Source organism: Oculina patagonica, chromosome 12 (assembly GCF_052425735.1).
Source record: "Oculina patagonica isolate OP01 chromosome 12, crgOcupat, whole genome shotgun sequence".
Taxonomy (NCBI): Eukaryota; Metazoa; Cnidaria; class Anthozoa; order Scleractinia; family Oculinidae; genus Oculina; species Oculina patagonica.
The window spans coordinates 25,496,027-25,519,817 of NC_135769.1; the positions used below are offsets into that span (position 1 = coordinate 25,496,027).

Below are 23,791 nucleotides of genomic sequence, written 5' to 3' on the forward strand. Positions count from 1 at the left end.
TGGTGTCTCAGTTGCAGCAAGTTCGCAACGTAAATTATTGCTTTTTGAAAGGCAAACAAACCTGTAATACTGTGTGAAAACATTTGAAAATATTTAGCTTTTTCTAGAGCATAACAATACCAATCACTTATGTCTAATTTAAAAAATGCCAATGTCGCTGTTTACTTTGCTTAAATTATCCTTGTCGCTGTCGTAATTTCAGGGTCTGGAACGGGTATCTTTCGTGGATCCGGGATTTGAGTTCCAAAATACATGTGCGGGATTCGGGAAAACGCAAGATATCTTGTCAGGATTCGGGATTTGACTGCTCTCCGGGCCTCAACAGTGGCCGATTAACCCCGAATATTTAGGCACGGGATGCGGGATTTTTAACCTTTCTATCGGGAAATCGGGAAGTCGCTTCACGACATGCTGAAAGCCAGTTTGACGTTCAAAAGGCATGGCGAATGCGAATCAATGTTTTTTCCGGGCGAGCACGCGGTGTATCGTTTCAGATAAGATCGCGGTTGACAGCTGATTTTGCTGTAAACTTCTTTAGTGCTCTTTCATCATACTGAGGTATGACAAAGCTATTTCTTTGTTTGCACGGCGTAAGTTCAAAAACGTTTTATCGCTTAGCTGTCTTTGTGTCGCCTCTAGACAAAAAGATAACGAGGAGATAAACAGTCAATAAATAGCTTGGTTAATTATCACTGTTTTGGCAAGGCCAAGTTGAAAGTCATAACACACTTAGCAATTGAGCGTAACGACGAACAGACTATTGTGTAGATGATTTCATCCATGGATTCTAGGAAAGACCAGAAGTTTTAGTCAATGTATATCACGCTGGTCATTCATTTTTATAGACTGATTATAATCTGTTTCTATGTCTTTATACTCTAGTAAAGATAATAGCCAAGTCCCCACATCCAGTAGGGCGTAGTTAGAACCCAAGCCTCAGGCGAGGGCTCTATCAACCATTCGAGGTAGTGAAATAAAATGCGGCCATGTTCTTTTATCAGATTATAAAGACACGTAAATTAAATGAAGATTTTATTCATTTTATGAAATTACTACACTCGATGCAAAGCAGCGAGGTTAATTCAGACGTACTGCCGTCATATATATTCTTCGTACTCCGATGAAGAATAGCTCTTTGTATGAAAAAGCTATCCACGAGAATATTCTATAACGATTTAAACCTCGCTTATGCAATCAAACTCAGACTCAGCTGTTAGCACATCCATCAAGTCAAATTTCTATATTCATAGCTCTTTCTAGATTTAAATATCTTCTATCCTTAAAAGACTAAACTCTGCCTGAACAACAACTGAACCGGCTGTAATCAGGTGGTCACTATTTTGGTGTAATTTGCCCGAGGCACACTGTATAGTTTTGGTACTAAAATCTGCCATCGAAAAGGCACTGCCGGAGAAATAACATTGATTACATCGTTAGCTTTTTATCATTTTGTAAAACATTCTTGCTTACAATCGTAAAGCACCCCCAAATTTGATATAATTCGAAAAAAAGAAAAAAACAAAGGAATGCAAATTACAGCGGTTTGCAAACTTTGATATTATTACTATTATGCATGAAGCTCTATTGTCGTCAAAACACTCGTTTAAAATTTACGTTACTTCAAAAACAGTATAATATTGATTATATTCTAATTGTGCAACTTAAATGGTTTTTACGTGTTATTAAGATAATGATGGAATTCTAAGTACTGTACATGTAAGGAATCGGAATCGGAAGTCCCCGACGGGAATCAAACTCATGGCCTCACAGATACCGGTTGGGCGCTCTAACCAACTGAGCTACGAGAGACTCGTAGCTCCGTTGGTTAGAGTCGATTCCCGTCAGGGATTCAGATTTTTTCTTTGACCCTCGCTCTTGTCATGTTGAACAATTTCTTCACTATTTATCACCGAGCTTAAAATTTACCATCTTTATTATTTACTAAACATTTGATGATTTCGACATTGCTGATCCTAGCAGTATGCAGGACGCGTGTCACATATCAACCTAGTAAATGGCCCAGCTCACAACGAGTCTCTCGTAGCTCAGGGTTAGAGCGCCCAACCGGTATCTGGGAGGTCATGGGTTCGATAACCGTCGGGGATTCAGATTTTTTCTTTGCATGTCCCTCGCTCGTGTCATGTTGAACAATTTCTTCACTAGTAAACGATGATTTTTTTTCCTTTTCTTGTTGACGCTCCAAAAAGGCATTGGCGATGTGCAAAATAATGTTTTTCTGTATTAAAATCCTAACTTTTAAGAAAAAGATTTGCGGTTGCGGCAGATTTTGCGGCAGATTTGATTACTTAGTCATGCGCTTCCAAAGTCTACATACCTTTTTCAGAGTTTGGTCGTGAACTTAAGATTAAAAGCGTTTTGTCGCTTAGCTGTCTTTGTGTCGCCTCTAGACAAAAAGATAACGAGGAGATAAACAGTCAATAAATAGCTTGGTTAATTATCACTGTTTTGGCAAGGCCAAGTTGAAAGTCATAACACACTTAGCAATTGAGCGTAACGACGAACAGACTATTGTGTAGGTGATTTCATCCATGGATTCTAGGAAAGACCAGAAGCTTTAGTCAATGTATATCACGCTGGTCATTCATTTTTATAGACTGATTATAATCTGTTTCTATGTCTTTATACTCTAGTAAAGATAATAGCCTAGTCCCCACATCCAGTAGGGCGTAGTTAGAACCCAAGCCTCAGGCGAGGGCTCTATCAACCATTCGAGGTAGTGAAATAAAATGCGGCCATGTTCTTTTATCAGATTATAAAGACACATAAATTAAATGAAGATTTTATTCATTTTATGAAATTACTACACTCGATGCAAAGCAGCGAGGTTAATTCAGACGTACTGCCGTCATATATATTCTTCGTACTCCGATGAAGAATAGCTCTTTGTATGAAAAAGCTATCCACGAGAATATTCTATAACGATTTAAACCTCGCGTATGCAATCAAACTCAGACTCAGCTGTTAGCACATCCATCAAGTCAAATTTCTATATGCATAGCTCTTTCTAGATTTAAATATCTTCTATCCTTAAAAGACTAAACTCTGCCTGAACAACAACTTAACCGGCTGTAATCAGTTGGTCACTATTTTGGTGTAATTTGCCCGAGGCACACTGTATAGTTCTGGTACTAAAATCTGCCATCGAAAAGGCACTGCCGGAGAAATAACATTGATAACATCGTTAGCTTTTTATCATTTTGTGAAACATTCTTGCTTACAATCGTAAAGCACCCCCAAATTTGATATAATTCGAAAAAAAGAAAAAAACAAAGGAATGCAAATTACAGCGGTTTGCAAACTTTGATATTATTACTATTATGCATGAAGCTCTATTGTCGTCAAAACACTCGTTTAAAATTTACGTTACTTCAAAAACAGTATAATATTGATTATATTCTAATTGTGCAACTTAAATAGTTTTTACGTGTTATTAAGATAATGATGGAATTCTAAGTACTGTACATGTAAGGAATCGGAATCGGAAGTCCCCGACGGGAATCAAACTCATGGCCTCCCAGATACCGGTTGGGCGCTCTAACCAACTGAGCTACGAGAGACTCGTAGCTCCGTTGGTTAGAGTCGATTCCCGTCAGGGATTCAGATTTTTTTCTTTGTTCCTCGCTCTTGTCATGTTGAACAATTTCTTCACTATTTATCACCGAGCTTAAAATTTACCATCTTTATTATTTACTAAACATTTGATGATTTCGACATTGCTGATCCTGGCAGTATGCAGGACGCGTGTCACATATCAACCTAGTAAATGGCCCTGCTCACAACGAGTCTCTCGTAGCTCAGTTAGAGCGCCCAACCGGTATCTGGGAGGTCATGGGTTCGATAACCGTCGGGGACTCAGATTTTTTCTTTGTCCCTCGCTCGTGTCATGTTGAACAATTTCTTCACAAGTAAACGATGATTTTTTTCCTTTTCTTGTTGACGTTCCGAAAAGGCATTGGCAATGTGCAAAATAATGTTTTTCTGTATTAAAATCCTAGCTTTTAAGAAAAAGATTTGCGGTTGCGGCAGATTTTGCGGCAGATTTGATTACTTAGTCATGCGCTTCCAAAGTCTACATACCTTTTTCAGAGTTTGGTCGTGAACTTAAGATTAAAAGCGTTTTGTCGCTTAGCTGTCTTTGTGTCGCCTCTAGACAAAAAGATAACGAGGAGATAAACAGTCAATAAATAGCTTGGTTAATTATCACTGTTTTGGCAAGGCCAAGTTGAAAGTCATAACACACTTAGCAATTGAGCGTAACGACGAACAGACTATTGTGTAGATGATTTCATCCATGGATTCTAGGAAAGACCAGAAGTTTTAGTCAATGTATATCACGCTGGTCATTCATTTTTATAGACTGATTATACTCTGTTTCTATGTCTTTATACTCTAGTAAAGATAATAGCCTAGTCCCCACATCCAGTAGGGCGTAGTTAGAACCCAAGCCTCAGGCGAGGGCTCTATCAACCATTCGAGGTAGTGAAATAAAATGCGGCCATGTTCTTTTATCAGATTATAAAGACACATAAATTAAATGAAGATTTTATTCATTTTATGAAATTACTACACTCGATGCAAAGCAGCGAGGTTAATTCAGACGTACTGCCGTCATATATATTCTTCGTACTCCGATGAAGAATAGCTCTTTGTATGAAAAAGCTATCCACGAGAATATTCTATAACGATTTAAACCTCGCGTATGCAATCAAACTCAGACTCAGCTGTTAGCACATCCATCAAGTCAAATTTCTATATGCATAGCATTTTCGAGATTCAAATATCTTCTATCCTTAAAAGACTAAACTCTGCCTGAACAACAACTTAACCGGCTGTAATCAGTTGGTCACTATTTTGGTGTAATTTGCCCGAGGCACACTGTATAGTTCTGGTACTAAAATCTGCCATCGAAAATGCACTGCCGGAGAAATAACATTGATAACATCGTTAGCTTTTTATCATTTTGTAAAACATTCTTGCTTACAATCGTAAAGCACCCCCACTTTTGATATAATTCGAAAAAAAGAAAAAAACAAAGGAATGCAAATTACAGCGGTTTGCAAACTTTGATATTATTACTATTATGCATGAAGCTCTATTGTCGTCAAAACACTCGTTTAAAATTTACGTTACTTCAAAAACAGTATAATCTTGATTATATTCTAATTGTGCAACTTAAATGGTTTTTACGTGTTATTAAGATAATGATGGAATTCTAAGTACTGTACATGTAAGGAATCGGAATCGGAAGTCCCCGACGGGAATCAAACTCATGGCCTCCCAGATACCGGTTGGGCGCTCTAACCAACTGAGCTACGAGAGACTCGTAGCTCCGTTGGTTAGAGTCGATTCCCGTCAGGGATTCAGATTTTTTCTTTGACCCTCGCTCTTGTCATGTTGAACAATTTCTTCACTATTTATCACCGAGCTTAAAATTTACCATCTTTATTATTTACTAAACATTTGATGATTTCGACATTGCTGATCCTGGCAGTATGCAGGACGCGTGTCACATATCAACCTAGTAAATGGCCCAGCTCACAACGAGTCTCTCGTAGCTCAGTTAGAGCGCCCAACCGGTATCTGGGAGGTCATGGGTTCGATAACCGTCGGGGATTCAGATTTTTTCTTTGTCCCTCGCTCGTGTCATGTTGAACAATTTCTTCACAAGTAAACGATGATTTTTTTCCTTTTCTTGTTGACGTTCCAAAAAGGCATTGGCGATGTGCAAAATAATGTTTTTCTGTATTAAAGCTCGTAAACTTATCAAACGTTAACGTAAACTTATCAAAGATTTTATAGATTCTTAATCCTAGTTAATTAATTTTAAGTATGAATATCATCTTAGAGTTTTAAGTAGTTTTAAATTATTATTGTATTTATTTCATTGTCTTTGAAAAGCCTCTAGGGGGAAAGTCAATAAAGTATGTATGTATGTATGTATGTATGTATGTATGTATGTATGTATGTATGTATGTATGTATGTATGTATGTATGTATGTATGTATGTATGTATGTATGTATGTATGTATGTATGTATGTATGTATGTATGTATGTATGTATGTATGTATGTATGTATGTATGTATGTATGTATGTATGTATGTATGTATGTAAAATCCTAACTTTTAAGAAAAAGATTTGCGGTTGCGGCAGATTTTGCATCATTTAAGATGCGTTTATTGTTCGTCGTGGTGTATGATAGGAAAGATGAACGGTTATTTGTTTGTCTCACGATCAGGAATCAACAACTCAATGGGATTCCATCGTGAGGCAAACGAATAACCGTTCATCTTTCCGATATTCCTGTTGGTTGTTCAATTGTTCTTTGGAATGTAGCGAGCCATTCATGAGAGCTGCAACTTGCATTGACCCTGCAGTGTGCGTTAAAAAGCATGCAATTCAGGGAAATATGTTTCCTCTGTTTCAGTGGCATGCCTGCAAACTAGCTATCACGATGCATGAACACTAAAAAATAATGATAAAAAATTACATTTACAATACTCCTTGTCGCTTTATGCTACAGATGCCGGAGTTAACGATGAGCGCAGACATGGTAAAACATGTAGGCTTGTTGTAACAGACATTTAATCAGTTGTAAATGAACTATAAAACGAACTTTCTTTTCTTAATGCTTCTACAGAACTTTCTGTCCACTCGCTAACGTGCACGAGTCTTTGCAAGGAATTGTCACTACTGATATCTGAATGAGGGATTTGTATGAAAAGAGAGAGAGAGACTGTATGCATCTCATGGTTCATCTGGGATCTTGCACACTTCAAACCTCCAGCGGCGATCCCTGAAAGTTAAAGAAGTGACGTGTTAACAAAAACCTGCGCATCAAAGTGTAATTTACTGTAAAAAGAAACCATTATAACAACATCACAATGGGTTTTATGTAACCTGTGTTCAGCCGTCGCGCTCCGCTCGTTTTATGACAAGGCATTCTTGAAGGCAGTGGCTCCCAGGCTAAGGCGTGTGAGGTATAGAGCGTATTTCGTTTCCAACTAATCATGATCAAGCGACTTTGGGATGAAATAGTTCTTAAGCGTGCTTTACATTGCACTCGCCCCTTTTGGATGCTTACCATCACACTGTACACATCGCTTGGCTCTCAGTGTATTTTTCAATATCGTTTTTCCGTATATTGCTGCAAAATGTCTTGCTATAAAATATAGTTTTCTCGTTTAGCATTCTCCAAGACACCTGAACCAAAGGGAGACCATTAGGCCAATAAAAGGAAGATTAGGATTAATAAAGGAGTCGGCGAAACATTTTGTATCAACAGAATTGAAAAAGGCCTAAAGTAACAGAGTAAACGCGACATCGGGAAGACGAAACATAAGTTGTGGGGAAGGGGGTGGGGAGAGAATTACTTCATCTTAGCTCCTACCTTCTTTTAATATTTTCTCAATAATTTCTTATAATATTTTCTCAATAATTTGATTAACTTGTAAGTGTAACAAAACTTAAAAGGTCAATCCACTTACTCTTGACTGTTCAAGTGATAACTGTAAGCCCCAACAAGATAATGAAAGTCTTGAACCTTGAAGTTCAACGTTTGTCTCCAGTTGTTCACATAGGAAGTCTTGTAGCAAGAGCTGACATGATAGCCGGAGGGATGCCCACAACACTTGAATTTGAACCTGCGATCTTCTTGATGGTTTTGATGATAAGAATCGACACCTGTTTAAATAAGTGAAGGACGTTAAGCACAAGGCACTTACAACAACTCGCACACTCGCTTGCTCACGCACTCATCAAAATTCACACTCTCAAGCGGGCACGAGATCACGCACTCGCGCACTCATTCACCAGGACGGGAGAAGGCTTCTTTATTCCAGTCACTGAACTCTCACTTTCGTGCGTCCTTTATAGGGGATGAATCCACCTGGGTCAACGCCTATGAAGGGCGCGCGGATGAGAGAGTTTAGGGACTGGACTAAGGCTTCTCCTGTCCTGTGTACGCCTAGACAAATCGCGCACTGGCGCACTTGCATTCGAGCAATCGCGCACTTTCACACCTGCGTACCCATATAACTCATCAAGAAAATATTTAATTTAAAATAACTCATTGCACGGTAGCTGCAAGTTACATACCAGCCAAAAATTGCCCATTGGGACACCTGAAGTTGATTGGCTGATCAAAGCTGTTGACGTAGCCACTCCAGTGACAGTGATTTCCATAGTAACCACCAGCAAAGGTGTACTTGCACTTAAACTCAAACAAGCGATCCTTTCTACAGGCCCGGAAAATACTGTAGACCGATGAAATGGAGTGGGCTGCAAGAGAGCAACGTATACGTAGTTTATTGGCATGTTACACTTTGAATCGACAATAAAAAGTATGGTACATACACTTTTTTAGTAAAAATGAAAATTTTAATTCAAGTGATTAAAAAAAATGCGCTTTTTCAAAATAATAAAGAAGAAGCTCGCATCACCGAAAAACTGCGACGGCATACTGAAATCACCGAGTTTTTAAGTTCTCCCCGAACTGAGTTCAAACGTTTTCTTTTCTTTTCATGGTGCTACTTTTTAGCTTTATTGATGGACCAAAAATAAACTTTTTTTTTCCTTTGGTGTCTTAGTTTGATAAAGTTCAGAGCCTTCTTAAATAAATAAAAAGAACAAGGTGGCTCGTGAATCCAAGTACAAAAGTTTTAAAAACTGTTCAATCTGTTTACCTTGTCGAAAAAAAGCCAAATACAAAACGGAAACGTTTTTTTAAAAGTATGTAAGGGCAAAATAGAGCGTGGCTTACCACTTTTAGCGCTATTACCTGTGAACTTTGAATGAATCATGTAGGCATCCCATTCAGTGATGATACAATAATTACGGAACGCGCTTTTTGTTACAGAAGCGGTCGAATAAAATGAACTAACCTGGTGGACACTGAAAGAAAAGACGCCCATCCCAGTTATTGTTCCACGCATGCCCACCGGGCTTGCTTCCTGAGCAGCCCCACCACCAGCCGCGTTTCTTTAATACTCTCGACGTTTCCTTGTTTTTGTCAGTTTGGGTCTGGGTACCATGGATATATATCAGCCCCTCGCAAAAGAGTACAATCCAAAGGAATACCCAAGCGCGTGACATGTTGATTGCGCTCACTGTATCAACAAGAAAAAGAGGAAAAACATTCTTAGCTGTATCTATGAAAGACAGAAGGGCATTGTCACGGACAATGCCCTTCACTCTCCCACAACCTGACCGATTTCTCAGTAGCTGCCCATCTTAAACCAAATTATGAAAGAAGAACCCGTGGGAGCCACGATTTTAAATTTTTAGTTCCTAGGTCAAAGAAAGATGTTTTTAAATTTTCCTTTTTCCCCACGAACAATCTGTGAATGGAACTCCCTTCCAGATGATATTGTAAATATAACGTCTGTAAATAGTTTTAAATCTAAGTAAGTCAATAGTTTTTAATATTTTATTGTATTAGTTTTATTTAGTTTTTAACATTTTTAACATTCATTTTAGTTTTTAACGGTTGGTGTGATATCTTAAGATTTTTACCGACCTAATTATATGTAGATGTAGATGTAGATGTTAACAGATTTTTTGAACAGCCAAAATTTATATTTGTATTTGTGTCGCGGAACACCTAAAATTAATGGTCCATTTTTATTAAAAATGGCTATATTAGAGCACTGAAACGGCTGTTAACGAGCATCTTTGGCTGCGGATGGCTCGGATGGAAATGGATTGCAACTTGATTTTTCAAGTTGTTTCCGCGCGTCTTAAAAATCGATATTTATAGCCGTAGCTTGATTTCTATCCACAAATTAAGGTTGTATCTTCCTTTACACGTTCAAAGATGATGATTTTCATGGGTTAAGTTGTCTTACACTAATTTCAGAACAGTTAAGACCAAATCTGCGAAATCCCAGTGAAGTAGCTCCTTTAACACCATAGGAATGTACTCAAGATGATCGTCATGGTTAATTAATCACGGTGGAATGTTTTGATTGCTTTAATGTGGTCTTTAAATTTTAAATAATTCAAGCAATAACTCTGAAACTAAATTTATTTGCGAAATTAACAAACAAGTAGACAGGAGACTTATGCATGTTGACAACCCTTCTACGATGACGTCAAGAGGTTAATTTCGGTTGAATGTTACGTCTGCACCAAGAGGAAATTATTTCAGTCTCTTGGTCTGCACTTATGTTCTTACTAAGTGTCTCTGAATGGTAAAACGTTCTAACATCAGTTTTAAGGACTACGTTTATACACGGTTGTTTTTATTACTCGCAATGCAATAACAAGCTTTGAATACCGATGTTGGACAATGTTTTTTTTTAGTTCGGAGCTAAATATCCTACGTTAATTGCCCGGTAACTCTTATTTACTGAATGGAACACGAAACTGACAAGGTTGTCATTCATGCAGTTTTTAATATCAAATCCTAGGTCAGAACATTTACTTTTGTTTCAACTGCGTAAAAAGGAGTTGACATTCCATCTTAACTGACCAAGAAAATAATTCTTTGACATTTGGAAATGAATTGGTACTTTTATATAAATTTCCTTACGTTGTGAAGAGGTCTCTGTTTCACTCTAGGAATAAAGAAAGTTTGATGCAGAAAGACCTTTTAAATTTAAAGAGATACAGTTGAATCCCGATAACTCAAACCTTCAAGGGAAACCGAAAAAGGTTCGAATTATCGGGAGTTCGAGTTGTCGAGGGTAAAATTAGTAAGAAAATTACCTGGAGGGGAATTGAAAAAGGTTTGAGTTAGTGGGAGGTTCGAGTTATTGAGGGTTCGAGTTATCGGGATTCAACTGTATGTTTAACTAAGCTTGCATCGTTTGCAGTTGTATAAGAACGAAATAACCAGCGCATAAACTATGGTTCTGCGTAGGGTCATCGTCGATATGACTTGAGAGGTTTAGAAATAAAAAGGTACTGGCGAACTTGATTAAAATCAGTGCTGCAGACCAAATAAACATTTAGCTAACTAGTTCGTGTAGATAAGGAGTTCGAGTACATAACACATCTTAAACCCACCTGTTAAAAACGTTCTTTCGCTACACGTCCTTATTAGATGATATTCGATTTATCAGTGCCTTGTAAAAACCGGCTAAAGCTTTTCACTTCACACTTCTTGTCCTTTACTAATGAATTTTAATCTCCTCAAATTGAGTGGAAACTTCAAATATTTATTTTATCGTACAGTCAGATTTTCTCTTTCAACTGACTTTGTCAACAATGAGTAAAATTAAAGGGGCTTAACGTAGGAGACCTGGGAATGTTTTATTTTTAGTGTACTATTTCCTCAAAACAAAGACAAATTAAAAAAAAGAGCTTTACAAGATGGCGCTAGGTATGCACGCACTCGTGCCACAATGGCTTGCACCCGGACAACAGAGCTTAAATATCCGGTTTCTTGCGTGCATAGGGTGCTAGTCAATCGTAGTTTACCATCCCACCCCTACCCCCCCCCCCCACTCCCTAGCATTTTGCCAGTTTCCCCTAACAATTCGCAAGTACCTACAGAAGGAGCTCGGGAGTACTCCCTATGGTGGGCTATAAGGAGGGTTGGGGGGGGGGGGGAGTGGGTTGGGTGCTCTGCACGAAAGAAGTACCTTTTCAGGCTCTAGGTATAAAAGGGAAGGGATTTCACGAGTTGGGGTATGCAAGAGGGTAGGGAAAGCTGTAATTTAGATAATTATAAGGGCCTTTCAAGTAATATATCAAACACGAGAAACAGTTTTTCATCGGGATATATACAGAAAAGACAGTTTTCGACGAAATTCGATACCTTCATCTAAAATTTCTTTGATACTTCTCTCCCATCGTATAACGCTAACTCGCAAACTTGAATTTTATACCAGCATGATGCTATTCAATGAAGCCAACTACTGTTTTTAACGAAGGAGAAACTGACAATGAAGTAGGACAAGAGCTAAATAGAAATTTCAAAGCGACAACTTTGATTAATGTTAACCGACTTGACAGTGCATGATCGCACCTCGCGTTTAAAAGGCCTTCACCAGCTTTCATCTGCTAAACATTACATTTAGCCTCAGAGTTAAAACAGTGGAAAAGGAAAATCCTTCGGTGGAATCCTCGAGCCAAGTGGCCCATACTGCCGGAGCTTGTCCCGATTTCGATAGCATTAAGCGGCTAGGAATATTTCTACTCCCTCCTGAATGGGATGCTAGTCCATTGCAGGGTACCCCCCAGCATTATGTCGCCGGTACCCATTTATACACCTGGGTGGAGAGAGGCACTATAAGAGTAAAGTGTCTTTCCCAAGAACACAACATAATGACCCCGGCCAGGTGGAATGAAGGGATACAAACGACGTAACAGAAACAAAATTTACCAAAAGATGATTGCCAAGGAAGATTGCTTGAGTTAAATTATAATTAACGTTACTTTAATGTTCTGGGGACGATACAGCTTACAAGGAAAACAGTCCAACAAAAGCATGTAACTTCATTCATTTATTGAAGCGGATATTTTTGGCTAATATTTCTTATTAATCTTCACACATTTCAAGCAGGTCAGCATCAATTTCTTCCGGACTCTGCGTCGTCGGTGGCTGAGTCGTCGGGGGCTGGGTCGTCGGTGGCTGGGTCGTCCGTGGCTGCGTCGTCGGGGGCTGCGTCGTCGGCGGCTGTGTTGTCGGCGGCTGGGTCGTCGGCGCCTGAGTCGTCGGCGCCTGAGTCGTCGGCGCCGGCGTTGGGGTCGTCGGGGCCGGCGTTGGGGTCGTCGTCGGGGCTGGCGCTGGAGCCGGTGTTGGGGCTGGCGGTGGTGGTTGAATGGGTGGAATGGGTGGAATCCTGATTCCCCATCGTCGCCGGCGTCTGCCGGTCCATCCTTCAGCCGAACTTATCATCATTCCAAGAATCACCACAACTATTAAAGCGGACACCAACTTTGCCATCTTCACTCTAAAAAAAAAAACGCAAATACGAATTCAGTAAACACCCGCATATAAGAACTCATGATTTCGGAGGTCAGGCTGATCGGGTTCTTATTTAATGGGTGCTTAGTGACAAATCAGCCTCAAAGTGTTCTTAAATTTCTATATTAGTAATACTACCCAAAAATGCCCCTAGATGTAAAATTAGCTTAAATTAATAATTATTCTTTGATTTTAATCACAATCAATACTGTATCGTTGAGCCTATAGATGAGATGACTGGCTGTCCTTCATAATAGGTAATGATGAATAAAATCACTTGTTTTTTATGTAATTATGACACCTTTTCCATTTTATAAGAACATGCTGAATTTTTTAGGCTGATCTTGTCCTTATAAAAATGGGGCTTTATTGGCCAAATTTCAGCCTGGTGTTCGTAATCCATTTACAGCTGTATTCTTATATGCTGGTGTTTACTGTATAAGGAAATCAATTGCTTTCACTCAAAGTCGGTAAAGCAAACCAGAACCGTATGGCACTCGCTCTCCCCATTTAAACAAAAAAACAACAGAATTTTAGCAATTGAGCATTGTATCTTTTACTCAAGATATGCTCCTGATATTCGCCTGCTGTATGAGGAAATGGTCTATGATTATCGTTACTTGGCATTTAAAAATGTCTAGTTGGAGACTGAAAACGCAAAAGAAAAGAAGACATAATTAGAACACAATTTTAAAAGAAGTTCTGTGAAGCATTTGACAAAGCCCAAACATCGAGCACTAGCAAGTGGGTCTGAATGGGGAAACTTTGATAACACTAAACACTTGACGTTTGGCTCTGTAACATGAAACAGGTAAGTTTTAGGCATTTTAACACTAAGAGTAAAAAAAAAATTCACTGTATCAGCAAATTTTATCCAGAAAGAAACAAAACCTCCTCCAAAAATGCCAATATTATTTAGTTTAGTATAAGAAAGAAATTTTCGGCTATTTTTCGACGATTCCCGATCAATTCGGAAGATTTCCGAATGCTGCCGAGGATTCCCGAAGACTGCCGAAGATTTTCGTAGACTACCGAAGATAACCAAATACTACCGAAGATTTCCGAGGAGAACGCACAGCACAGGCTCAAAGTTGTTCATGAGTGATTACATTACTGGTTTGCCAAGAGCAGATAAGAATTTACAATGTCAAAAGACTATCTATGAGTTTTTCAGAAAAACCTCCAAACACTTAACAGTATTTTCTCCGAAAACAGTAAATTGCGCATTAGAAATATTAAATTATTATTATATTATTATCAAAAATTAAAACATTGGCCATTTTAACAGCAAACAATAAGATTTAGGCAAGCCTAAAAGCGGAGCTCCCCAGTTAATTATTTTGCACTTTATTGAAATCTGAATTCAAGCCATTGTACAATTTTAAGGCTAAGAATATAATATTCGTTTTTTTTTTATTTTTATAAATATTTATATTGTTACTTACTTTTTTTTTTTACCGTGTCCCGGGGGGGGGGGGGGGAAGAGGTACTCCCTAAAATTTACTAAAGGGGTGTGCCACTTAGTCGCTGAGACTCTGGACCTGTTCCGGAGAAAAACGGCTCAATTTGCGACCCTGTTCCAGACAAACAGTGCAAAATAGGTACCCTGTTCCAGACAATATCCACAATGAAAAATATATGAAGATAGATATAAAAACACTAGCGTACATCACAAAGCGCTCACTTGACTTTGTCTGTGGCTTGGAGAAAAACCAATGAGAGCGGAGTTTCATAGCTAAACTTGATAGTGTTCCACAGTCAAAAGGGTGATTTGTATACCCTGTTTCAGAGTCAGAGAGGCAAAAGGCATACCCTGTTGAGCAGCACATACCCGTATAGCCCTTATATGGGAGTACCGTATGCAGCAACACCAAATAAGCCGAGAACAAACAAAATCAATCAAAACGTTTTAATTCCACCGACAGCATTATGATCCAGAAGTCTGGATGGGAAATTATGCTGCAAAACTGGTAATTATGTAACCTTCGTGTAGATAAGGAGGGGGTAGTAGGGCTGCATGTTGGGGTAGATAGGCATATCACGTGGTAAATTAGCAAATCACTTAACATTTAGAGTATAAAGGAAATAATATACATCTACATTAAGAATATGGTTAATTTTCTTTTTTTCATTCATTCGTTTTTATTTTCACTATTTGCCTATATTTTAATTTTGAATGGAAATGGCAGAGGTCATACATGTAGCAAAGGGTTTACAGCATATTGCCATAAGCTAATGCCAAGCAAACCGAAGTGAAAGCTAACCACAAGCAAACTAGAGTGAAAGCTAATCCCAAGCACACCGGATGAATAAAGCTAACTGCGAGCAAACAGGGGTGAACCTAACTACAAGCAAACCGGAGTGAAACTAACTGGAAGCAAAGAAGGGACATTCTGTAACCCCATCCCACCCCCCCCCCCCCCAAAAAAAAAAAAAAAAAGGATGATAGCACCTTTTTTACTTTTTCATGTCTTTTTGAGTCCCCTTCCTCTTAAGGTGTTTCACTTCACTTACAGAAATAAAAAAAACAAAAATTCTGGGAAGATAGAATATTGTTTGTGAGTCTCAAACTCAGTTTTGTTCTTTGATTACGCAGAAAAAATAGAATCATGTTTGCTTGTGTATAAAACTATGCAAGAAAAAAATATAGCATCAATACTTTGACTGCTCTTTTAAAAATTTGTATGCTTTATTGTACACATTTTTGTGGAGTCATGTTGCCCATTCGTCATGGAGTTCACAAAGTAAGCAAATGAGTCACAATTTGGTTGCTTCATGGTACCTAATGGATACTGCAAGTTTTATCTGGCTTTAGAATATTTCACTAATTTTAACATTATAGCATCATCTTGATTTGGAAAAATCTAATTTACATTTACTTTCTACACACTAATTTACATATGCGATTTCTAAAACCGGTTTCGTCTACGACCTCGTCAGTTGTTCGCCATACAAAATTTGAATATAAACATACGTCATGTAATAACACGCGAAAAGTAACTACTCGACACCAGGTCCTTAACATTTGTTATAAAGACTCGGAAACAAGAGTTTTTCAGTTCGCTATAGCGTGATAACAGTTCTTGGGATACGGACATAATTCCACTCATTTTTGGAGTTAATTAGCTTCCTTTCGTCAACCGACTCTGTGACCTGTCTCAGCATAGCGTCGTCACGAAAAGTTCCCGTTACATTCATTACGAAGTTTGGAACGTTCCCCTCATGCCTGTCACAAGAATGCCTCCACATCACAGAGCTCTCCTCCCGCCGTTCCAAAGCATTCAGATGTTCTCTCCCGCGAGTGAAAGCACTTTGTGACGTCTCTCCGATGTACTTGTTACAGCAAGCCTGTCACACCAGCTCGTAAGTTACCCCTGTACTGCGGCAAGATCCCTTTCCTTTCACGCTATAGCGAACTGAAAAACATTTGTTTCCGAGTCTTTATAACAAATGTTAAGGACCTGGTGTCGAGTAGTTACTTTTCGCGTGTTATTACATGACGTATGTTTATATTCAAATTTTGTATGGCGAACAACTGACGAGGTCGTAGACGAAACCGGTTTTAGAAATCGCATATGTAAATTAGTGTGTAGAAAGTAAATGTAAATTAGATTTTTCCAAATCAAGATGATGTTTAGTAATACTTTCTTGGCTTCGACAAGCAAAATCGCTCAGAAATAACATTATAGCTGTTCTTATAAATTGTACGCAGCATACAACACATAAATAGAGGATATTACATGGTTGCGCGGAGATATGAAATTTATCTTCGAGTGTTCAAATCGATATCTCACGAGTGAGCGCAGCGAACGAGTGGGATATCGATTTGAACACGAGAAGATAAATTTCATATCTCCAAGCAACCATGTAATATTCTGTTTATTATATAAACCTACTAATAACGATGATTTTGACGATTTTCCGAAGATTTCCGACCATTTTCCGAAGATTTCCGAACATTTACACAATGTTGTCTAAAGGTCGTACGAATGTTTCCGAACATTTTCCGAACTTTTCCGAAAATTTCCGAATATATCCGAAGATTGCCGAAGATTGCCGAGGAAGATTCGAAGATATTTCGACTAAATATCGGCTTACTTTGGCTCATTCAGCATTGAAACAGGGCAAACTTGTCAGAAAGTGTTTCGAAATCGATATCTTCACATGTGAAGATAACATGTTATTTTCACGTGTGAAGATATGATTTTTTCGCGCGAAAGATTTCCTGGTATTTCACTGATGTTTATATAATAAGAATGAAATTGGTATTGCATATTGCTTGCAATCACGATTTTAACGTCTATACTTTGGAATTACAGTACCACCAGTTTCAGCATTACCAATCCAAATTCAAATTATTACATTGCTTTTTAACTCCACTACCTCCCCCAAGGTCAACCAAAGATCTTATGATATACAGTAATTAGACAACTACATGTAAGTCCTGTGTAGTCGAGGGCTCAAAATATTTGGACACTTACAAGTCATGTTAACCGGCCAAAGAGATTTTAGCTTGGTCACATGTGGTTTCTTACCAGCCAAAACATTGAAAATAGCAATTTTAAACTCCCATTCATTTCTGCTGTTACTGTTTTGGCTGCATATTCTTAAAAAGATCACTTCATAATGCCCTTGTTACATCTAAAAAGATGTGAAAGAGACAGGTCAATCAAGAAGTTGTTTTCTGAAGTACACTGTAAATACGTTAACATTTAAAATATAAACTTTGCTCATTTGCAGCTTTTCTTGATTTCAATTTACATGTAATTTACTAGTCTCTTGAAAATGGCATCATGAAGACACCCAAACATCAAGCTGGATAATCTTAATCCTTCCTGTTTTCTTTTGATGTCCTTGTCCACATTCTGTTTTTGTGTCTGTGGCTCTGCAAATTCTGAAACTCATGTTAACCCTGAAAAAAGTCAAATGCCACAGATTAAATTAAAATTGATTAATTGGCATGAATATCAATAATTTATAAAACAAAACACTTAATGCAAGCTTGTATAAAGTGAAGCAAAACCACTGGATGCGAAAGGATACCTTATATATTTAACAGAGATGTATCAGCACAGACTATTTTTTTTTACTGATAACTGCGAAGTCAACTACAGAAAAAAAACCCCGGTAACTCAAACTCGGATAACTCGAACAACCTTGCTAACTCGAACTCACTTCCATTTCCCTTGGATTTGACCCCACTTTTCAGTCATTTTTACTCGGTTAACTCGAACTCGGATAACTCGAAAACACCGCTAACTCGAACTAAATTTTGTTTCCCTTGAACAAAATTTGGGTCAAACTTTTTACCCTGATAACTCGAATTCCGGAACTTGCAACTCGCAACGGTTGCCCATTGATTATAGCAATGAACAGATCATGTATTTGACAGTCATTTTCCACTCTTAACAAAAGAATGTGTGGTCGCTTTAGAGTTTCTGGCAAGATAAGTTCAATTTGCCCAGTACTGTATACTGAAGTGCTTAAAAATCAGTAAACTATCAATTACCCCGCTAACTCGAAAAACCCCGCTAACTCGAACTCATTTTCGTTTCCCTTCAGAGTTCGAGTTAGCAGGGTTCTACTGTAAATATTTTAATAAACTCAAAGCATCACTGCAAACCCTTACACCCCCTCTTAATTAAAAGGTTTGGCCTTTAAATACTCCCCCTCCCCTCTACCCCTATATATATATGTACATGCATAGGAAAAACATTGCCACATCTTAAAAGCTTTTCTCTTAACAGTAATACTAAGATTTTTAAAGATACACATTTAATTAATAATAAGTTTGCATGCACAGCTGCATACAGTGTCTAAAATGGCATGAATTTACTCACAAAGATTCCAGTTTTCCAGTAGTCATTAACCTTTGTTGTGTGCATTTTCCAAATTCCACAACAAGATTGTGATTTTTTTATGACAAATATAGCATTTACTGTTGACATTCTGAATGAAACCAGCAAAACAGACCTAAAAATCTCAAAATTGTTGACATTGTTATGTAATCCACATGAACGCTCAATAGTGAACAGAACAACATGACAAGTGGATTATTTAATATATTTGGGAACGAAAGAGCTAAGTAATGAAGCTGAAGTTTATTTACTCTGACTAAATGAACAGTAATTTTACCTCCATCATGAATATCAATAAACTGCATACACTGAATCGATCTATTTCACTCGGAGTTAACGAAATTCCAGGTGCTTCGTGCAAACTGACATCACTTTCATTCTCATCTCAGCTGCTCTTCCAGCACTGTAAAACAAAATAATCATATCACAAGCATTTAAAAATCGTAAGCTTAATTTTCTTCGAGATGTGTTGAAGTGATACTCTTTGTGATTTCGTTCCTCTAAGGCCCAACAATTATTTGTTTACATAATCAAATCCTCCTATTTGATCAGTAAAACCTGGTAAAACTGAATTCTAACGAATAGTATTTTTCAACATTGTTCATGTCACAAGCAAATGCTTAGTGGCGAAAGCAAGTAAAATGTGCCGTAAATATAAGCTTATTTTGCGTATAAAGTAAGCTTAAGACAAAACGTAGAGATATTAAATGACGGAAACACTGCAGTTTTGTACTCACCTTCACCAGTTGGCCGCAGTAGGTACACTCGTCTGCTCGTTTTATCTCCGTTCCCTTGTTCTCCGCTATTTCTTTGCCTGTTTTCTCGGCACCTCTCATGCTATTTTAGTCGCTTTTCTTCGCTACTTTGCTACCAGGTTCGACAGGCGCTTTGCTATACTTTTTCGCCGGCTTTCTGTCCGGGTTTTCTGGATCTCTCGCGAGTTCTCGCGATCTCTTTCCCGTCGCAAATCGCTTAAACCCTGTTTCCTCCAAGTTAAGTTTACCCTGCTCTCGTTTGTAGTCATCGGCATAACAAGGAGCCAAAATAAATATGTTTTTCTCAAGTTCTAACTTTCAGACTAGCTGAATAGGATTTAAAAATACGTAGTAATTTTGAAAATTTCTTTGCCAAGAGACCTCACACTGCAAAATTATTTCGCGCCAGTACTGCGCGAGTTGTCAAGACCTTTCAAGATCCCGGATGTGCGCAACACCGTACGCCGTACGCGCCCGCGAGGCATGCCGCTAGCCATGATGACCATGAAAACTCGGATGCAAGGTTTCCTATTTTATTTCATGTGTTTTTTTTTTTTTTTTTACATGTGTTTTTTTTATGGGTATGGTGCTCCGCTCTGCGGCCCTTACGGGCCGCTAAGGAGCTCCGCTAAAAATTATGGGCAAGTAATACTAAACACTAAACCCCTTTCAGACCCTCTAGCAACATTTCCGCTGCTTCGTTTTTCCAAAGCCGGAATATTGAGACTTTAATTTAGTGGATTTTTCGTTCTTGAAAGAGTCTTTTAGTTGGAAACAGAGATGTCTTTACACTGCCTGCCATTTTGGTGAGGCGACATTTCACATTTCAACAAAATTGATTATGCATCAGGCACTGTAATGCCGCACCATAACAGGAACAGAATTTGAACATGGACAAGGTCACTGTTTTAGTTTATAACATGCAGTGCAGAAAATAATTCCCAAAGGCATTTTCGAAACTCCTAAGTAAAACAAAAAATAAAACAGACACACATTACGATAAAAACCTGGGCTGGGCTGTTCAAAGCGCGACTAAGCTAATCCCAGATTAGCGTGAGTTTTGATTTCATTTTTTTTTTTTACTATTCACTGTAATTTTCTGTTTATATTTTACGACTTCCAGTTAATTTGCCGTCGACTTACACCTAATTGCAATAACGTTGTCATGGAAAAAAGCAAAATGGAAAAAGACAAATAGTAATAAATTAGACATTAAAACGAAATATTTGAAATTCGCTTTTAGAATTAGCCTCAATACGCTTTAAAATACACTTAAATCAATTTATCTTCTTACACAATGTGTACAGATATAAACTCGTGAGTGTCGTGTAAATGCTATCAGCTATGATGATTAAGCTTATTAACTCCTATTTAATTGGCTTTTTTCATTTTTATTGATGGCGTTATTGCAATTTGGTGTATCTTAAACACAAAACGTGAGCAATAAAAACACTTATACAAGCCTAGAAATTGAACCCACGATCAACTTTTAATTCCGGGATTAGTGGTTAACGGTTTTCGAACAACCTGGCCCTGGTATAGTTTTTCCTTTTCCACAAAAAGCATTCACAAAACCTTTAAATTAACTAATAATACGAAGTTCAAAAATGGCATTGAAAGTCAGCTTACGAATAAAAAACTATATGTACTTGAAAAATTATTTTGAAAGTTTGAATTTCATAAGATTCGTACCCTCACCTTGGCTTACTACTGAAATCCAAAGATTGTGCACTTAATGATTCCTTTGATTTAGTGATCTCTCCCTTAGTGCAGTAACAAGCCTTCTGTGAGCTAAAAGATTAGCGACAATGAACACCCTTCGTAAAGAAAAAACTCATAATCAACATAACTCAAACAAAAACTTTAAACACAGCTGACAATTCTCACATCACATTGAAAACTATGCGTCATAATAAAAACACGTGATTAACAAATACACGAGGTAAAAGAATCTTGCTATGTCGCTATATTAATAATAAGTTTTTGCGGATAAGGAATGTAATTTTGTATAACATCTAAAACCTTCCTAAGAGGCTTTTGTACACTCCTATAAGATGATGTCCGATATATTGCCTGAATAATGCGAGGTTTGCAGAGCGAAGAATATTTATCCAGTTGTGATATCGATAGAGTCTCAAAAGTTATTCACGAAGAAACAGTAAATACAGCTGGCTTAATTCCCTCGAGGTCGGAAAATATATCATTAATTACCAAAAGAGCATAATCGTTCAAGGTAATGATTACTTTTAATTTTTTCAAGGGACAGTGTTATATTTTTTAAGTGGACAACGTTTATCCGCTTAAAGCAGCAATTTGAGTAATAGGAACAAGGATAATCAATTGCTTATACCTGCATCCTCTTAGTAAATAGCTGCTTCTCGAGTAATCTCGAGCCTGAATTGTTGAATTTCCGCCCCCGGTCGCCAATCTCCAAGCTCGCATTAACATTAATAATAAATTTGGAAATTAACTGCCGAAACGATGAACACCACTAACTACACCCTTACAAACTTTTAATATTGACTCTGTATCCGTTTAGTACTAATAAAGTTCATATTCTTGTTCCCGAGACGGATTTTCGGAATTTTAAACCATATTCAAGTAAACGGTCCGGTAAACTTCAATTTAAAATCCCACAGGTAACCCAAGCTCCTTGGGAGGCGCGAACATTATAAGACATTGCGTAACAGCATAAAGATAAGAGTTTGCATGGAAATGTGACGATCGTTTATAGCGGTTCGAAATATGGAAAAGAAATTTAGTAAAAACGACTTACTTCTTCTCTTCTGTGTGTTACTTGTGTTCCCGTGGCGGTTTGGGGCGGCCGTTTCAAAGCGATTTCAGGGAGTTTGAATTTCACTGTTTTCCTCTCCATATATCATTCCTCAAGAATGATAACAAACGTGCAGAAGAGAAGTGAGTCGTTATTATTGAATTTCTTTCCCATTTTTCGAACTGCTTCAAACGATCGTTACATTTCCGTTATATTTATGGTGTCATATAACGTTCATGGCTCCCAAGAACTCGGCTTGCGTGCAGTGAGTGAGTGAGTGAGTGAGAACTTTATTAAAGTGTCAAATCCTTATAGCCTGGGAATAATACACCATACTAATTAGGGGACACTGCTAAAAACTAAAACTACACTAATACTAATATCAATACAATAAAAATATATATAAGTGATATGAAATGTTATTATAATCTATGATATAAAAAATGTTGAAATCTTTAACTAATTGTAAAATTATGACTAAAAAAATATGACTTGAAAGGCATTATGTGCAGCATAGGATGCAGCCCTTACAGCCGGTGTCCATTAAGCGAGTTATATCCCTTTTGCGAATACAGTTTGTAAAAGCTTGCAGTGTCTTGGCTGATCTGTCAGCCGTAGTACAGTTTGGTCAGTTTGCCCCATAGTTTGGGTCCTACATAACGCAAAGAGTGCTTTCCATAAGTAACAGTGTTGTATCTAGGAGAAGAAAAATCTGATAGTCTCAAGTTATATGCGGAAGTATGCTTGTTAATAATGTTACAGATGCTATTAGGACATAGTCTATGTTTAATATTATACACGAGAATACAGATGTCCTGTAAACGCCTGTTCGCTAGAGTTGGCAACTTGGCTCTCTCCAGTAGCTGAGTATAACTAGCATGCTTGTTCTTATAAACGGCCTTTAAGCCCCTTTCCTGCAGTCGTCCAAGTTTGCGTGCATCGCTAGCTCTGCAAAAGTGCCACACTAGGTGACAATAAGTAAGGTATGGTAGTACATTTGGGTAACCTGTGATAATTGTGGGAAAACGTAGTGCGAATTTTACCAGAGGTATCAAAGGATTCAAATGTAATGTGTTAAAGTATAAAAATTGAATACTTTAAGATTTCTTGATACAAACACTTAAGGAACGAGTGAACAGCTGTAATGCGCGCGCGTGGTGTGACCGCCATGATTTTGGCGCGAAATCCTGACTTGTTATTCAGCAACGCTTGGTAAATACTCCGTACACTGGAGTAAAATTAAGTTTGTGTCAGTGCAATCGTGTAAACGCGCACGTGACGGGTTGCTATCGTATATTGGTGCGGCACGTGACCGTATTGTGAACATTTGAAAGGAGGAATATTTCATGATGAGAAATACGAAGGTGTCCTTTGTAGAATTTGAAAGGATTATTGTGTACCTTATTAAAATATACCCTGTATAGAGCCTTGAAATGGTATAAGAAACACAGGCAGTAACGATTTTTAAATTT

At 37.9% G+C, this 23,791-nt stretch overlaps 2 protein-coding genes and 1 long non-coding RNA gene across 5 annotated transcripts; all 3 read right to left on the reverse strand.

Annotated features, from left to right (window-relative positions):
* Positions 1 to 6,493: 6,493 nt before the first annotated feature.
* Positions 6,494 to 11,186, reverse strand: LOC144631982 (hemagglutinin/amebocyte aggregation factor-like). Its single transcript, XM_078490570.1, has 5 exons — positions 11,028 to 11,186; positions 8,903 to 9,127; positions 8,118 to 8,300; positions 7,508 to 7,703; positions 6,494 to 6,816 (listed from the first exon to the last, which is right to left on the reverse strand). The coding sequence occupies exons 2-5, from the start codon at positions 9,111 to 9,113 to the stop codon at positions 6,768 to 6,770; spliced, it is 639 nt and encodes a 212-aa protein (XP_078346696.1). The 5' UTR covers positions 9,114 to 9,127; positions 11,028 to 11,186; the 3' UTR covers positions 6,494 to 6,767.
* Positions 11,187 to 12,451: 1,265 nt separating this feature from the next.
* Positions 12,452 to 22,434, reverse strand: LOC144633865 (uncharacterized). Of its 3 annotated transcripts, XM_078492764.1 has the most exons (3): positions 22,323 to 22,434; positions 21,245 to 21,337; positions 12,452 to 12,919 (listed from the first exon to the last, which is right to left on the reverse strand). In XM_078492764.1, the coding sequence occupies exon 3, from the start codon at positions 12,910 to 12,912 to the stop codon at positions 12,505 to 12,507; it is 408 nt and encodes a 135-aa protein (XP_078348890.1). In that variant the 5' UTR covers positions 12,913 to 12,919; positions 21,245 to 21,337; positions 22,323 to 22,434; the 3' UTR covers positions 12,452 to 12,504. The 3 variants fall into 3 exon arrangements, with proteins under 3 accessions (XP_078348890.1, XP_078348892.1, XP_078348891.1); XM_078492766.1 differs by lacking the exon at positions 22,323 to 22,434 and having other exon boundaries at positions 12,452 to 12,912; positions 21,245 to 21,561; XM_078492765.1 differs by lacking the exon at positions 22,323 to 22,434 and having other exon boundaries at positions 21,245 to 21,511.
* On the reverse strand, positions 17,772 to 19,638 carry LOC144632549 (uncharacterized). Its single transcript, XR_013566917.1, has 3 exons — positions 19,529 to 19,638; positions 19,069 to 19,194; positions 17,772 to 17,845 (listed from the first exon to the last, which is right to left on the reverse strand). It is a non-coding gene; the product is annotated as an uncharacterized LOC144632549 (long non-coding RNA).
* Positions 22,435 to 23,791: the final 1,357 nt, after the last annotated feature.